This window comes from Patagioenas fasciata, chromosome 8, assembly GCF_037038585.1.
Source record: "Patagioenas fasciata isolate bPatFas1 chromosome 8, bPatFas1.hap1, whole genome shotgun sequence".
Classification (NCBI taxonomy): Eukaryota; Metazoa; Chordata; class Aves; order Columbiformes; family Columbidae; genus Patagioenas; species Patagioenas fasciata.
This window is the reverse complement of record NC_092527.1, coordinates 38,077,365-38,095,862: the sequence shown is the minus strand read 5'-3', so window position 1 is coordinate 38,095,862 and position 18,498 is coordinate 38,077,365. Positions and strand designations below refer to the sequence as shown.

Genomic DNA, 18,498 nt, shown 5'->3' with positions numbered 1-18,498 from the left:
TCTTACTACTAATGTTCTCAAATTGAGTAAGCTTTTTATTTGGTGCTTTATTTCTCTATACTGAAGACAGCAATGTTATTCAATAGGAGTAGGTCCTCTTAAAACTATCCATTTGTTATCTGCTGTATGAAGCTTGGATCAGGTTACATTATTTTTGTGTCCCTCCTCCCAAAACCAACCAAACAAAAAACCCTTAAAGAACCAGTTCCCAAATACGTTATTTCAGAGAAATGTTCAAAGTCATATACAGTGTCTTTTAAGTCATTCCAAATATGAGGTGATTTAAGTATCAGACCTGAATATTGATGATTTACTGATTTTGATGATGATACTTTTGATGCTACTAATGATTTTAATATCTACCGGTAAAGATTCTTCCACACACCACAGGATACGTTTATGTAGATAAGTACATATATTCAGGATTCACAATTCAGATATTCTGAAGAATAAACGCAGAAATGTGATAGAGATGATATTAACTACTCACATATGCACATCAATAGGGATAAATTCTACACCTTTTACTTCTTACAGCAATTTTATTACCTTGGGATAACTTCCCTACAGTGTTTATTTGATCAATGTGATTTTGTCAATTTGTGTCAGGCTTAAGTAAAATCTAAAATCTGACCTAATTTTCATAAAAGCATAAGAATGAGGGGCACAATTTGTTAAATTGCAGCCCAGTTCTACACTGGTGGATATTTTTGGAGTTATTGGAGGTAACTCGAACGTCTCTGTCAAAAATAACTGCGAAAAAGATTTATTCAGGATCATGTTAATAAACCTGAGGTAAACCATCTTCTGAATGATAATAGCTGGTAGAAATTTATCATGTCTAATTCATGACTCTGTATAGTCATATATTCACTGCTTACTGCCAACTTGTACTAAATGTTAGTTGAAGGCTTATTTGGGGACTCCATAGCAAACGTTAAGCAATTAAAGTCAGAACCGTAAACTGTGAAATATGTAGACAAAAGAGGTGTGGGGTTTGGTTGGTTGGGGTTTTATTTGGAGAGGGAATAATATATTCATGTGTCTTTAATTTTTCTCCATCATCTGAGGAATGAGGTCAAAACTCAGATTTCAGTATTTTCCATTTATAGCTCTATAAATCCATTAGCCCTTCATAGTAAATGTAAGAATGCGTGGAAATGAGTGTATTTTTAAGGTTTCTAACAAGCAAATGAATTGATATAGTGCTGCTTTGTCAGCTTCGCTTCATTTTTTGTTGATTGAATCATTTCTTGATGGTCCTCAAACACCAGTGAACATTTTTTACTTCTGAATTTTGTCTGTCTACCCGTGTCTCTGTGGTTATTCCCAAAAGTGAGTCAATTTGAACACGCAGAGTTGCAATGCCATGATGCAAAAGGTTTAAACATATTTATGGCAATAATGCTCTCTACTTCTACCAACATCGTCTCTGGGTAACGTTGTTCATAGCGATGCCAGTTTTTGAGTGTTGGGCCAAATATCAAATATTCTTGTGTCCTGGAGAAAAATCAGCCCTTTAAATCTGTCACTGAAGCGTAAGCCACTGAAACACTGGTTGGTTTTATCTGTGCACCACTTTTATTGAATCCGGCAACACTTGGAGGGTTGGATCTCTCAGCTTCAAATCCTATTGGTCTTACTGTATTCTTATTCTTTATATTTTGCTGATTGTATTAGCTGTAATCAGGCAGTGTTGTCAGGTGGAATTTATCTGGTCTGAGAGCCAGGAACTCCTACTTTTCCTGGCTCTGCCCTGTTCACCTTGTGGGCTTTACAGTAGGAGCTGGCTGACAAGTCCGTTAATGTGCATAAGAGATGTTTTTTCTCCAATTTTCCAGGAGAGATTTAATGGTAGATACTTTAATGAGGTCTGCTTTTACTAAGACTTCATTTATTTTACAGAGGTATCACAGTACATTTAATCTAGATGACAATTCATTATTTTGAATGATTGTTTTTTGTCTGAGTTTGTTTAGCTGGTGACTTGTACTGAGTCTCCAAGTAAAAGTATATTAATGAGGTTCTATTATTTATCCTCAATTCTGATATTAAACACAATGCTCCTGACAGTCTAGTTTGCAAAAATTTCAGCGTCAGTGTCTGTGAATGAGAGTTCCAGACCCTTATAGAGGAGAATGATTTGGAATAGTGCAATCAGAGGAAAATAGACGGGCCATGGGGAATTATGTCGTCTATCCCCTTACTCCAAGGAAGGGTCAACTACATGTGTGCAAAGTTTTAAAATCTATTGGGCACGTGTGTGCCAAAAGGCTCATTCAATAAACTTACACACAACTCTCTGCATTGGTGGTTATATCCCTATATATTCTTGTTTTTATTAGACTTCCCATTGAATGTTTTTTGTCATGTCTGACCCCAACTTTTCCTAAAAAATAATACAATTTGTCCTACCTACCATGCACTTTATAACCCCCTAAAACCTCTTTTGTTTGCAACACCCTTCTTTCTAAACCTGATGACTGCCGTCATGTCTCTTCTTGGGCTTCTCTTATTTTTGCTGAAGAAAACCCCCAGCCAACCACCCACAAAAAAAACCCTTCAGTTCCTTCTTATGTTTTCTCCTGCTGATGTTTTGTAAACTTCTTGTTATTCTTTATGCACTGTAGTGGATTTTCATCAACTGATGCATGTCCGTCCTAGAGAACGATGTCTGAAATTAGGTTTTCTCTATAGGGCCCTCAGATGCTGAGGTCAGCTTCTACCTTTGGTTTGTATAACATGAGTTATTTCCTTCACTGTAGCAAAGAAGGTAGTGGGCTCTGGAGGCAAAGAAAAAGGATGGAAAGGAGGAAAAAAAGGGAATTGTGCAATTACAAAGTTTTCAGGATGTGCTAAATTGGGACTTGGGCTGAGTTATTTTTATTTGCCAAGGTTTGTGACGGAAGGCACACGTGTATATGCTCTTGAATCTGTCTGATGTTAATTCTGGTTTAGCTAAGTCTCTGTTAAAAGTTGCATTTTTTCTTTCAGGAGAGAATATTGAATTAAATGAGGTGACAAAACATAGAGGGTTTTGTGTTTGTTCCTTACAGTGCCTATGGAGATCTGGATGAGTTTTATCTTCCTTATTGTAGTAAATTATTATTTATTGTATTATAGTAAAAACTGGAAGTGACAGCTTGAAGAAAGTATGAAATGGAGAAGGAACAAAACCCAGAGCAAAGATTCGTTAGCACTGTATTGCAGATGACGGTAATTAATGGTGTTTTCACACCACCAGCATATCAGTAGTAGGAGAGGAGCTGTCTTCATTTCAGCCTGTGGTCACCACCAACATACTGAGATGCAAGTGATTTAAAACTGAATCTATGTTATTTAATGGGTGTTGGAGGCAGTAGTTGAAGTTTGGGAAGCCTGGTGGGCTGTGGGATGGAGCTGCGTTTGCACAAGGACCAACATGAGGGCACCAGAGCTTTGGGGGGTTGCACAGACCCCAGGCAGAAGGGTCAGTGGAGAAGTGGAGTATTTTTGTTACAGCTCCTCTTAAAGCTTTTCCATAATCTAATAAAATCAATTTCCAAAGACTTTCAAAGGTTACTTTATTGGGGAGGCCTAGCGAGGCCTGGGAGCTTGGTGAACTGTTGTCTTTTGAGCGTGAAACAAAAAACCCACCGCAAAACGCCCTTGTTATTTCCAGACACTGCCCTGAGGTTTCTGCTTATCTCATGAGTTAACCACTGCTGGAAACTTTGTTTTATTTGGTAGTTTTCAACTGAATAACTGAACTGTTCTGGGCCCCTCAGTTCCAGAAGGACAGGGAACTGCTGGAGAGAGTCCAGCGCAGGGCAACAAAGATGCTGAAGGGAGTGGAGCATCTCCCGTGTGAGGAAAGGATGAGGGAGCTGGGGCTCTGGAGCTGGAGAAGAGGAGACTGAGGGGTGACCTCATTAATGTTTACAGATATATAAAGGGTGAGTGTCAGGAGGATGGAGCCAGGCTCTTCTCGGTGACAACCAATGGTAGGACAAGGGGTGTTAGGTTCAAACTGAAACACAAGAGGTTCCACTTAAATTTGAGAAAAAACTTCTTCTCAGTGAGGGTGGCAGAGCCTGGCCCAGGCTGCCCAGGGAGGTTGTGGAGTCTCCTTCTCTGCAGACATTCAAACCCGCCTGGACACCTTCCTGTGGAACCTCAGCTGGGTGTTCCTGCTCCATGGGGGATTGCACTGGATGAGCTTTCCAGGTCCCTTCCAATCCCTGACATTCTGTGAGTCTGTGATTCTGTGTGAATGACTGAAACTGGTAAGAGTAGTTATTCACTATGTTAGATGTGTAGGATAATTTTGGGGTTCCTACCAGAAAGGTTTCAGGGGACAAGATCATCTTTTTAATAGAATATTGCACTGTTTGCTTCCTTCCCCTTCCTTGTTCGGAATAAAAATGTTTTCAAAAATAACACTGAACTAGAATGACAAAAAAAAAAGATATGAAAATGACTCCATTGTCAACTAATTGAAGAAGAATGGGTTTGTGGAGCAAAAGTACACAGGAACCAAATTCTCTGTTTGCCCCAACACAAATGCGCTGTTGTTTTTTGAATGGACAGATGACAAGCTGAGCTTTTTGTTCCACTGATTTTATTTATTTATTTAAGATATTGAAGCTAGTGTTCCGAAGGGTTACTTAGTGCTAATATGGTCAGTAAAATTGATCCAGAATTTATTTTATGAATTAATTTTTTTTTTTTTGCATTTTTTCTTCTTTAGTCTTTACCGGTTGGCATTGTGTGGCTTGCTATTAATTGTTTTTAATTATCTTCCATTCAAGGTGAAAAGAGAGGAAAGCAGAGAGAGATATTACAGTATATTTGAGTGGGGGTGGTTGCTACTCTTTGCCTCCTCCATTTCTATTTTACAGGGACAGTGAAGGATGCTGAGTGAAAAGCTGTAGTGCCAGCTGGGAGCTGGTCCCAGTTTGAGTGATCTGAGGGTGCTGGGCAGGGAGATCAGGTGGGAAGGTCTCCACAGGGAGAAGCTTTGGGATGCTCCACCATAATTCCCACCAAACTAGGTGTGGCATTGAGAAAGGATCCAAAGGACAGCGCCTGTGCAGCCTCAATTATTTCAAGGAGGTGTTTTATGTATTTCTCATAAATGGTTGTGTGCTTCCAATAGATCTCAATTTGTAAGCCCTGACTGCAACTTTATTTTAGAAGACAAACCGGTTTCTTTCTCATAACTGTTGTCTGGTTTGCTTTGTTGGCTGATGATGGTTTAACAAATCTATAAGCACAAAATTATTCTGTGTCAGTGGGGGATGGGAAAGGAACTCTGTACATTAAATGTTTTCTCGACCACATTGGTGACTGAATTGTCAATCTTCAAGTGCACAAGTCTCGTGAGGAGCTGCTGAGGGACCTGGGGGGTTCAGCTGGAGAACAGGAGCTGAGGGGAGACCTTCTGATCTCTGAACTGCCTGGAAGGAGCTTGGAGCATGGAGGGGGTTGGTCTCTGCTCCCAAGTAGCAAGTGATAGGACAAGAAGAAATGGCCTTAAGTTGTGCTAGGGGAGGTTTAGATTGGATATTAGGAACAAATTCTTCCTGGAAAAGGGCTGTCAGGCATTGGAACAGGCTGCCCAGGGCAGTGGTGGAGTCACCATCCCTGGAAGGGTTTAAAAGGTGTTTATATGAGGTTCTTAGGGACATAGGTTAGTGCTAGAGTTGGGTTATGGTTGGACTCGATAATCCTGAGGGTCTCTTCCAACCAAAATGATTCTGTGATTCTATTCTATGCTTGTTCTAACAGCCCCACCTTATGATGACATCAAATTCTAGTACATTTACCTCCTTGTGATGTGGGAAGAAGTTAGTGTGATGATCCAAGTAAACAGATGATAAAATTCTTCACGCCGATACCTGTTAAGTTGGTAAAGTTGCAAACTGCCACAAGAGTCTCTCAAAATCTCTAGTGCACTGTAAGCTCAATTCTGTGTTAAGATGGGCTTTCTTTAATCCTCTAGGCTCGGTGGTGGTTGCACGTCTTTAGAGCAACAAGAAACAAGAACGAGTGTGAACCTTCTCCCGAGAGTCTCTTAAAACTGCCAATATTGTTCCTTCCCCGAGGTTTATGAACTTGTTCTGGGTTTACAGCCAAATCCTTGGCTCCAGGCTGCCTTGGCTTGCTTGGACAGTGCAACACCAGCAGAAAATGTCCCTCAAGGGGCTCCTGGAGACCTTCTGCAGGGGCTGGTGGTGGGGCTGGATGTGCTGCCCTTCTGCCAATCCCAGTCCCTGCAGCTTTAGATGCCACCAGGGCTGAGCTGCCCTTTAGATGTGTAGCTCTGGATTAAACTGTCGTGTCAGTATTTATTGGCCTATGATGCTAAATGTTCAAGTATTTATTATACTTTGCTCTCTGTTTTAAAAATGTGTTAAAAATGCATAGAAGTGCCCGAAACTGCTTTTGTGTTTCAAGGTAGGCATGCACTCAAATACAGTATGGAGCATCATTGATTTTAAAATACAGCAAGGTGATTGCCTGGGCAATTTTAAAACTATTTTAACTCTGAAAAGCAAGGATTATAAACTGTTAGAATGCCAACAAAGTGCTTGGTGTTTTGGTTTTTTTCTTTAAGCAAAATTCTAATTTTAATACCCTCCCTAATCCTATATTTGGGTATGTGTTTAATATACTCTTGAATTACCAGGTTTGGGTATGATCAGGATTAAATGTAGCATATGGTATAGTTACTGATTCCAGCCCACTCGCCTTCAAACTTGTTTTGTGAAGGTGATTATAAAGAAAACAGTTTCCAAACATCTGGCATTAAGGGAAGACTGAAGTGTTGATGTTTCGGCTCAAGGACTTTGGGGGATACATGATGTTAAACGATATGTTTTCCAAAACATGCAAGTAGACATTTGTGTACCTTGTAATGGTAATAATTTGGATGAAATCATAATGGTGAATCTGTTCTAACCAACTACGAGAATGGCGTTGGGCAGTTTTACAGAGCCACAAGCACGCACGTGTGCATTTACATGGCTAATAGATGCCAAATCTGCATGCGGAATTACCAGCACAGAAGTTGCTGCTACAATTTCATTTTGTTCACTTTTGTGTAAGAAAAATGCAGTTCTAGAAGTTCAATATTTTGTTTATGATTAAGGAGACAGAATTCATTAATGTAAGGAGTTTGAAAACAAGTTGAAATAACACATTGAAAGGATAGAATTATTTTTACTATACTATGTCCTCAGGTAGTTGTCCTTCCCGGCAAAATAGCTTGACAAAAATTCAATAGGTCTCTTTATCTAGCCACATTTTCTATGTGTTATTCTTATATTTTTTTAGTTTTGGAGATTACAAAGCACCTGTTCCCTGGTGGCAGAACGTACCCATTTTTGCAGTGCAGAATTCTGTCTGGTTTCGAGGTGCTGAGATCAGCGATGGCTTTGGTTCTACAGGATGAACCGGCCCGAGGTGCAGCCGCAACATCTCCCGCCCAGACCCAGCACAGAGGGACTTTGGTTACAACTTCTCCTCTCCCAGCAAACAAAGCCGGCTTGTTTAGCAAACACCCCACAAACAAAACAGGCCTAAAATTAGACTGCTTATTTCATGAATGAAAATTCCCTATGAAAACAAACATTTTTAGGGACAAGGAAGTTCATTTAAAGCGCGTTCTTTCGGTCCAGAGTTTTCGTACAGATAATTGTTGATACTTTGTATGGAGAGCAGTTGGTTTAAGTTCTAACATATGCTTGCAATACTGTGGTAAAGCAAGCCTTTTATTTATTCATTTTTTAATCCGCAGATGGAGGAGACACAAGCAGGTTTAGATGTTTTGGCAGACACGTGTTACTCCATCCTGATCATATAAATTGTAACGCTTAAGGCAAAGATCAATCTCAGTGTTTATTTTCTCCTTCGGACTTTTAATTTGAATAACATCGTTTTGAGTGTATGGATGTATAAGCTTGAATTTCACAATATTACTTAGTTAAGATCCTGAAGAAATGAAGTTTTCACTAATGAGTTTTCCTGTGCTGTTTTCTCCACTTTATCCTACAACTTTACTCTTTTCTACTATGCTAATATTACTATTAACACCTATTTGTTTGTATGTACAACTGTTATTGAAGTTGTTTCTTCAGTATTGGGTTGCCTATATTTCAGTGTTGAACCACTAAAGGTAAATTATTTGGCTTTTATTCAGTTTTTTTTATTGTTAGACTTGAAAAAGTACGTCAAGTCTACCATATATTGATAGAAAGCTTTGAAGTTCAGAATCCTATATACTGTTCTGAATTATCAATGCAGAATATTATTGCTTGTTCTTAGATGTATGAAAACAACCAGAAATAAAAAAAGAGTGGAAATTTTTAAAGTGACGTTGTTTTTTGACATGATTTAGTTGCAAAAATACCATAAATGCTTTTGAAAATCCCACGTAGCATATCTTAACCTAAAGCCAACGTCTCGCATCTAAATTCTTAACTAGGAGTATATTCCAGCTCGTGAATATCCGTGTTTCCCCATTTGAAAAGCTGTCAATTAGTCTGGTGTTTATTATGTCTTCAAATATTCCACAGACTGAGTCAATAGCTGAGCATGAAGTGTGAAATTATTTATTCAGTATAAGGCTACCGGCAGCCCAGACTTTCCTGGGTAGGTCTTATTTTCTTGCCCTCGGAGTCTTGTCTGGGTAGATTTTTATCAAGTTTCGCGTGTTTCTGGATGAATTTTTGGAAACCCTGTTCGAGGCTGTAACGGGGAGTTTGGTTTGAAGATAGACATATAAGCAAAAAATGACCAAGAGGGTTAAAAATACAGAAAAATTCATGGCAAGTTAGAAATAGAGGTTTCTGTGTGCCCTGTCGATGCACTGGAGTGAAGAGTTTTATCCAGAAGTCAAGAAACTCTGGTTGGGTTGAGCTGCAAGAGTGATGCTTGTGTTACACATGTATAAAAAGAGTAAATCAGAGACATCATAGATAACTGAAATATAAATACTGATCTTGCTATAGAATTTACCTGTGTCATCCTTTAGAATTATTAATTGCTTTAAAAAACGAGAAAAATCAGATTTGAGTGGGAGCCATATGAGGAAGGGTTGCAGGTTTAGTGCCTGTTTCCTTCCATTAGGAAGCTTTAAAAAGTTAATTTGTGTTGATTTGCTTTCTGGTACATCATAATCACAGTTGGTGCTTTTAAAAAAAATAATAATTAAAAAAATTGTGCACTTTGCCCTCACACCCGTTTCTGTTGGTGGTTTAGTCCTGGTGAATGTTAAAGTTCTGGTTCCCTGTGCAGCTGTATAGAAAAATCCTTTAAAGCATGCTTGCTTTCATTTAAATTGTATTAATTTAATTTGGTGTTTGGATCATTTTTTTTTGCATTAAATAAATATGGTCTGTAGTGTTTTTACTTTGATAACTAGGTAGTAGAAGCCTCTGACTGCGCATTAATTTGGCTTTCCTGTGGAGTGTGTCTGTAATCTGTTCTGTTAGCTATGACTCCAGCTAGTGAGGTATTAATGAATGTTTAAAGCTATTTGATATCAATGTGACAATTTTGTATATGTAAGTGTAAAGCGTGAGTATAATATATTAGGTTGTGTATTTTTTTTGCCTGCAATTACTGCACTTCTTGTTAAATATAAAAAATACTTCTTTTCACACGTTTAATGTAATGATCTCAAAAGATACTGTCAGTTTATGGCAACTCTTCAAGAGAAAGATATGGGATCCACATGATTGAAACACTCACTACTTCTTTTTTTTCTTTCCACTTCTCACAGCTGCCAAAATAAACTCCTTTTGAGCAAGACCTAAGTCAACATAGTTGGTGTGTCTCTAATGCAGCATTCCTCTTGAGGCCCCTACTTGGGTTTTATCTTTGTGTCATAGTTTTTTTTAATCTTTCTTTCCAAGTTTAACGCTGAGGTCTCCATAAGAATTTCTGCGGCAGATTTAAAATAAACAAGTTCCATTTCGCTTATCGTAAATTTTTTATTCCCTGAAACCTTTGTTTTTTGAAGTAAAAAGACAACGTGTATTACATTTTTGCCTGTAATATACTTGATGAAGAAGTTGGCTAAAATACAGAGAAGCTAATATTCATCAAATGTATGAGCTTAACTCTTCTTTCTCTCTGTTTTCCACTCAAGTTTTCCCTAACTGTGCTACTTCTTTTTGGGTTCTTGAGTAGCTTCTCCATGGGCAAGATGGACACCAGCTGCAGAAGTATGTCCATATAGCACCATCTTTAATTAGCTTGTTCTCAACTGGATGTTTAATGGCAATTGGCAGTAAATGTCAAATGGTTTTATATATTTTATTTAAAATCACAAAATCTTTTTTTCCTATAAATTTTTTGAACGTATGGCTCTTGTAATTTCATAGGGAATCTCAGTGTCTAAATATCTACAAATACACTCTGAATTTGAAACATTCTTTAGAATTTCGGTCTGGTGTTGATGTCAGTTTAGTGTCACCGATAGTAAATATTAGTCAATGAGAGAGATAAACCAGCAATATTTGAAGCTACACAATGTTTTAACATTCTGGGTGACTATCTCTGGAATTCCAGGCAGGAATGTAGAGTGTGGTTTTCTTATAAGTACCACCCCATATCAGCATCTCTTATTTTTGTGTGCCAAACACAAGTTTTCGTAGCAACACTGAAAGCTAACCTTAGTTTCTATAGTTTATTTTAATTAAATGTCATTGTGTACAGCACAGATTAACAGATATAAGCAAAAAAGTAATAATAATAATAATAATGATAATAATAATTAAAAAAAGGAACCTCGGGAAGTACAAAAACGCAAAATAGATACATCAATAGTTAGATGTTGTAAAAGTACTTAGAAAACATGCTTAAACAGTGACCCTAATGTTACATAAGCTTTTCTGAGTAGCTACATACTTGTAATATTTCTCTTTGTTTCTCAGTTTGAGGAGTTCTATTCATACTTGTCTGTCATTAGGATATTATTATTTCAGCTTTAGATAAACAGCCAACTTAGGGCAGTTCAGAATCCATAAACTTGCTGTTTCTGTCATCGAAAGTCTTGGAACCAGGGTACAATATGCTCCTTATTGGTCTTGATGGGACCATTTCGTGATGTTTTGTACTTTGTCTGTCCAGTATGAAATGCTGTATCCATGCATTTTGTGCTGTGGGTTATCATTATCACATGGCACGTATATAATTATAATTACTTATTTTCCCAACTGAAACTTACCTAAAAAATCATAAAGCAGCATGTCCCAATACTTCTACTGTACAAACTAGAAATTCTGGATAAATACGTTGTGTTGAAGAAACAGAGGAAATTTTGGGAGTCAGAAGCGAAGCTGAAGAGGAATCCATAAGGTTGAATTTTGAATGGTTTTCCCCAGCTCTCTGCTACCACAAGGGGCATGAAGTTGGGGTTGTTTTCACGTAATGGCTTGTAAAATGCTCATGCAAACTCAACAGAGTAGAATTTGCTATTTAGATTAAGCTTACTGAAATCTAAGAATGGTAAACGTAAGACTTGTTTGTATGTATCTCTCCGTCTCTTTTTCTAAGCCAGAAAAACAAAGGTGTGAGAACAGGTATGTGGTGGGAATAGGCACAGATGTTTTGTGGCTATGTCCAAGTTCAGAAATGTTACTGTACTCTCAACACCCATTACCTTGAGTAAATCTCAAAATGCGAAGAATATGAACATAAAAAACTAGCAACTACCCCCCTTGCATAAATTATCTTTAAATTATCTTTTCATTAAATATGTGTTTGTCTATCTAGTCATCAAGGAGATGTTAAAAATATAGTTTTCATTATGTAATTTCTGAACACAGAGATGTTTCTCTTTTGTGCAAGCCATGTCACTGCTTTATTTCAGATATAGTGGCTTTAATACGGGGACTTAGGATAGCGTGCCTTTAGTGGCTTAGAACAAGCAATGGAAAACTCTAATTTGCTGATCTTTATAAAGGAAAAAGAACAAACTCTTGGCAAGAAGTCTCGGAGGAGAGAGCAACACTTGAACGTGGTTGGTGGCGTATGCCCAGAGTTGTGCGTTATCTTTAGTTCTGGACATTGGCGTCCCAAGCTGGTAAGACAGAGATGATAAGTGCCAGCCATAATAATTGCTGTTAACGTTCAAACTGGAAATCAGAATTATCTAAACCAGCGCTTTGTTGGCTGCTTGGATGTTGCTGATGGCACATTTGTGTATTGATGTGCCGCAGTCACATAAGCATCCCCAGGCCTCCCTTAGCTTGTTGTACTCGCTGAGCAGAGGGAAGGGTAATATTGGCATATAGAAAGAGGAAGAGGTGGACAGAGTTAGAGACTAAATGGAAAAGGAGATAAAATATCAAATTGTCCCAATTCTTCCATTTTTTTCCTCAATTGGAAAGCAATTTTTTCTCTAGCAGCCCATGAGCCTTTTCAGACACCTTTTGGCATTTTTCAGTATCAAAAGCAAGCTGGAAAGTGTTAAATATTTCAGATTATATTTTTGGAAGAGGACAAGGCGAAAGCAACTATGTGGACTGTACACTGGGTTATGAAGATAGCAGAATTGAAACAATTCAGGAGATTCCTAGGTATATCTTGTGCTGGGAAAACACAAATACTTCCTGAAACTATTTTAAGAGGGGAAAATAATATTTCATTGTAAGTGCTTCTGTCCAGACCACCATAACTACATCAGGTGCTGAGATTTACTTAAAATCTGAATGAAATTTAGGAGAAATTTAACTTAATTCAATTTTTGTGGTGGGTTAAGGGAATGCAGACAGTTAATGGCCAAATAATGACATGGTAGTTGTAGGATATTGAGCATGAATCTTGGCTGTCTTCTTTTTTGTCTTTTACTCATTATTTTAGCCTGTTTTACACTTACCTGAGATATTTACCTGAGATACACTATGAAAACCTTCTGAAACACAAACATTTTTCTATATTGAGTGAAGAACAGCTAAGTATGTATATGTAGTCAGAATTTCTTGGAAACTATTTGTTTCCTACTAGTTGTAAGACACATAGGAGACAAGTTTCATGACTGTGTTCTCCTTGGAAATGTTTTATCATTAATTATTTCTGTTAATACTTTATATTGAATTGGGAAATAAACAGAAAAGAAGTGAAAGCTGGCAAATTATGCCATTGCTTTGTCGGTCACTTTGAAGGTTGGGGCACATTTAAAAAAATGAAAAACTAATGTCGTAACAAATTAATTGAAGTAAGTAAGTGTTGGTACGCTTCTGTTTTGAAATACAACTTGAAATATTTGCATTTTACTTATAGGAAATCAAACAATATAGGAGAAGGTGAGCATTTGCTCTACATTTTGGTGTTTGAGATGTGTTGGGAAGCACATTACAGCTCCCTGGCTGGCCTGTGAAATTCCCTTTGCACAGGTTTTGTGCCTCTGATAATGTAACTAAAAGAATGAGAATCAGCACAGCGTTTTGAAGAAGGGATATTTCCCTTGCACTTTATATACTTCTCAAAAACAGTTTGAGTTTTATGAGCTAGAAAGTGAATTTTGTTTATTATCCGTAACGTCTTTTAAGGATTACAATGTGTTATTCTTCGATAACAGAAAGGTGGCTCGGCTCTCCAGGTTGCAACTTGTGTGCCCTAAAAATTGCATAATTAATGCCAAGTTTGCAGTTGGAATAAAAACAGTTTGTTTGATACTGGCAGTGGAGTATCAGGCAGTCGGTTTGCACTTGCAGCTGTGAACCCTACTGCTAACTCCAAGTAGTTTTTATTTCTTCATTGAGTTACCCACAAACTACACATTGGCTGATGAAACTCCTTTTTGGTATATACCTTCTTGTATGCTGAATACTTTTGGTGATAACTTGAAGTCTCTAACGGTCTCTCATTGATAAATAAAGCTGCTTGGTTGGTTCCATTTGTATTCATCTTGGGTTTTTTGCGGCCTAGCACGGGCCACCCCCCGTCTGTGCAAACCCTGTGGTGAGGGTGACTTGCCGAGGGCTCTTCTGGGGATCAATAAACTCTATTTTTGTTTATCTACTGAAATCGGGGGGCAGGGGTCTGCTGTAGTGCTTTGCCGATGGGATTCCAGCGGGGTTGTCTTTCAAGGAAAAGACTGAATTCAATAAAGCCGGGGTCTGTCGCGCTCTTTCTCGGGCGGCGCTGCCTGGCTCTGATGGATTGATGTGGATAATTTGGGGTTATTTTCTTTGTGTAGTCTGAGAGCTTCTTTTTAAAGCAGCTGGCTGGAAATGGAGATGAAGGCAGTCTTAATTCACTTTTAATAAAAGATCAATGGGTTTATTGTGAAAAAAAATAGAATACAGATGTAAACTGTACCTGATAAAAGAATTAAATGTATGTTTAACCTTCCTGTTTTGTTTTTCCAGTGCTACTGGTGCTTGACCTTCTTCATTTTTGAGATTATTCTCTTTCTTGGTAGTTCTAAGTTTTAAATTTTACTTAGACTAGAAAAACAAACTCTCCTGGTGTTTTTCATCTGAAGTGCTTACCAGATCCCTCAGATTTTGCAAAATATTTAAGAAGTAATCTCTAGACTAAAGTCTCATTAAAACCTTTGCCCTTCCTGTGGAACAAAAGTTCAGAGAAGTTCTGGTCGGTTCTGATTTGGAAACTGTAAAACAAAAAATATCATGGTGTGAAGTATTAATTTAGGCTTGGAGACCGCACTGTAAAATGTATTTCCAAAAGTTTCCAATTAAAATGCAGCATGTCTAATAGTGTAAGGAAAACCACCTTAAAGGCTCTTTCTTTTATATTGTACGCACCCCAAACATTAGTGAAAATAAAATGTCATGGAGGTATTTTTTTATTAGAGTCACGTTTATATTGCAGTGAGTTGACCTGGTAGAAGAAACCATCTGCTCAGGAGTTCCTTAGCTGTACTAATTTTTAGTATTGCATTTTAATCAAACCATTTGATCGATTACTCGGATACTTATAAAGATGCAATTTTTCTTTTGCTTTTCTTTATTATACCTTGTGTTCTTCTGCTCCTTAAACAAGTTTGGATGTTTCCCCCCTGTTTCAAAGGAGAGAAAACAAAATTGGAAAGAGGACAGATTGAATGGGATGGTTAAAGGTACGGAATGGCCTACGTGAGAGGAACGAGTAAAGAATTTAGGTCCCTTCAGGCTGATGGAGATACCACATTATCTGTAAAATCATGGTGATAAGGCAACCACTGTTCACAGCCTTTCTGTAATAGAGGTGGGAATGGTCATCAAGCAGAACAACATTTTGCAGGTTGAAGTAAATTAAAGCAGTTGTTTAGGATTATTCACTGGCAAAATGCATTATTGTTGAAGTTATCTGCTTGTGGAAGGATCTGTTGGAGGGCAAGAGAGTTCTGGCAGAGTAACGCTGTGTGCTTTTATACCTTCTTTAAGTTTTCACTGAGTATTTTCTATTGATGGCCATGAGAGACGGGATATTTGGCTGTACCATGGACATCTGGCATGACCTGCAGTGACCATTCTCGTGTTATAACAGCTCAAAATGTGTCAAGGCTGTGTGTCAAGAAGGATGTTTCTGGATGTCTGTGAAAATTTTAAACAGCATCAAAAATAATGTCATTTTAGGCAAATGTATTTTTCATTTCAAAAAACATTTCAAAATAGCACATCTTGTGCCTTGCTGGATATTTCTTAACAAAATGTAGATGTGCAGACAGAAGAAATATGGGCACTTGTTTTCTATTGACAGAGTGAATTTCATCAGCAGGTGGTATCGGGTTTAAGAAGCTGGAACATAATACAAGTGCTTAGGATGATCTGTAAGATGATATTTATTGTTGAAAATCTTGTAGTTAAGTATTCCTAGGATGCTCTGGGCAGGATAAACAGCGCTACTGTGCGGGAACTTTTGTATCATGAGATAAAAGACAGCAAAATATTTTCAGTTGTGGGTTTTCACAATAGGCTGAATTACTTCCAAAGTGTATGCTAATTTAAGCTGAAGCCAAAGAGAAATTATTTTCAAAAACAGTTTTGCAAACCTGATGAAGAAGTTCTACTGTGATAAATAGCTCTGCAGCAGTTCTTTGCAGGAGATCCCCTTTCAAGTTTGGATTTATGTTGGGTGTATACTGCAAATCAGCAATACTGAGAATAAGAAGGAATATAAATAGCACGCTTAGAGGCAATTTTTTTAGATGATGTAATACTTTTAGAGGGAATAATGAAATGTGAATGTTTTCTTGAATTATAGGTGCTTCTGGATGAGGCAGAATGTGGCTGGGTTCTCAGGTTCAAATTTTTCACAGTTGCAATAAAAGGCTGGGTGGGGGAAAGCGAGGTGGATTCATTGTGTTCATGTTGAGTTTAACATTTTTAAGAAAGTAAGTAAATGGAGAGTGAGTTCTTAGGGGACAAAAAAGAAGAGGAAAAAACCCACAGAAATTATTGCATTTGATTTAACAAATTCTGTGGATTTGCTTTTTAATTCCGTCAATATAGCGACAGTGGCAACACTGTTCATTGGGAAGCTCACCTCTGAATGTCTTTGTGTTCCCTCTTCCTCCACAAATGAGTCATGGGATGTGGGTTTAACTAGTAGAGTAAATAAAGTGCCTTCATATCATACTTCTAGTATGTTTGGAAATACTTTTAGAAAGGGGGGGATATTGAGGAGCATCAATAGCTTGTTTGATTTTTACCTCTAATTACATTTTGTGTCACTGGTCGGTGCTGCCTCTTTGCTGTGTGTCATCACCTCAGCCTCACACATCTCCAGAGAAGTTAATTAACAGGACTCTAATTCTGGGGGGAAGAAAACATCTGAAGGAACTACCTTAGACCTATTTCTTCCTTTTTCCTTCCAAAGTAGGGTATTTTGATGCCTGAAATAAATACTGAATCTACAGTGATGGATTGGATAGTCACATTTTCCCCGTTAGGTTTTGCTCAGTACTGAAGAATCTTTTTGTTATAACCAAACTAGTAATGCTGAAATGCAGTTAATTTTAAACATCCTGTTTTATGAGAGAATGTGACATTGTAGGAGTAATTGGGAACTTTAGAATAGGGCTGTGTGGTGGTATGATTTTCATGCATGGGATTCATAAGTGTGATATATTTCAAGGTGTAGGGACTGTAATTTCTAGGAAAACAGTAAGTGGCTGAGCAATCGTTGCTTAAAGCCATGAGCATTTCTTTTTAATCTGACTGAAAAGGCTTATTTTTCCCATAGTCCTTAAATTGTTTTATTGGAGTAATGATGACCAAGAGAGACATACCTTTCAACTGTTTCTGTTTAGATAGCATAACATTTCAAAGCGGTTTAATAATGTCATTTTCATTCTCTGGCTTTAGAGGCTTTTCTAAGGCCTTGAGGTTTAAGCTTCTGCATGGAGTTGGAGGAATATTGTTTTAACTTAATATAGAAAATTGCGTTTAATTAAAAATAAAACAAGAACTGTAGTTACAAGTCAACTGTGACTGCTTTTCAAATGAGACCCATTTCAGAAAGATACAGCAGGTACTTGAGAAGGTTCAGCATGAAGCTTTTTTTTATGTGGACACCTATGACTTTGTTTTTATCAGAAGTAATTTATGTATTTCTTACTCAACAGTTTGCAGTTGGTGGGAAATACATAATAAAAAAACTTAATTCTACTGTAAATATTGTTGAGTGGAACAGTAAGAGAATAAAAGGAATGGAGAATCTCTGCAAACATTGGAAAAATGGTTCTTCTGATTCTCCAAACTTGGGTGTTGCTGCATAAGGTGTGTCTAAAAGAAGAATAGCAAAGCTTGTGGATGCAACTTTTTAAAATATGTCTTTATCACCAGACTGTAGTCGCCGTTATTAGATCTGTGTCCCTTCCCAAATGCTGGTCAGCCTCATTCAAGGCTGCTTTGCCTTTTTTTGTAGTAGAAGTTGGAAAAACATCAACTTCTTATCAAGACAATCATCTTCATTGCCTATTTAAAGTATTTGATATGAAGAACTCTTAATTGCGTCACTGCAGTGTAACTTAATATAGTGCCCAGTCTTTTAACTGTTGATTCAAGACCTGTATAATTGAGATCCTTACACATTTTCATTCTGTCTACTGTATTCCTGTTTTTCAAGCTGATACGTGAAATGAATTTTCAGTTTAAATATTAATTGGATATTTCCACCACACGGCTCTGGATGTTGAGAGCGTTTGGGTTAAATGAATGATGTCTCAGAGATAGATTTTTGACTTAAGTTACAGGCCGATGAATAATCCTATTTTAAATCAAACGAAGATCTGGTTAGAGAAGGTTATTATTACTGAGGTGGTGATTTTCTGTGCAGCTAAAGGGAAAATAATTACAACTGTTTAGTCTCTAGGAATGTCTGCAAAGAATATCTTTGAAATAAATCAACAAAGGATGGTGGAATTTCACTAATCATTACCTGTAAGCTATTCCAGGAAAAAATCCGTAAATTAAAAAGAAAATGTTACCATTTAAGCGGCAACGACAAAATGCTCTATCACTAATGCAATAAAAACAGCATCCTGCTTGCTGTTAA

The 18,498-nt window shown here is 37.6% G+C and overlaps 1 protein-coding gene across 8 annotated transcripts in view; it reads left to right on the top strand.

The window, feature by feature from the left end:
• Positions 1-18,498, top strand: part of ATE1 (arginyltransferase 1) — an 82,235-nt gene that overhangs the window by 44,133 nt on the left and 19,604 nt on the right. Inside the window, exon 11 of one of the 8 annotated variants that reach the window (XM_071812212.1) lies at positions 7,318-7,585. The exons of the other annotated variants lie outside the window; for them this stretch is intronic. Coding sequence (XP_071668313.1) covers positions 7,318-7,404 — 87 coding nt within the window. The 3' untranslated portion in view covers positions 7,405-7,585. Of the gene's footprint in view, positions 1-7,317; positions 7,586-18,498 lie in introns of those variants that run through there. 8 annotated transcript variants of the gene reach the window in all.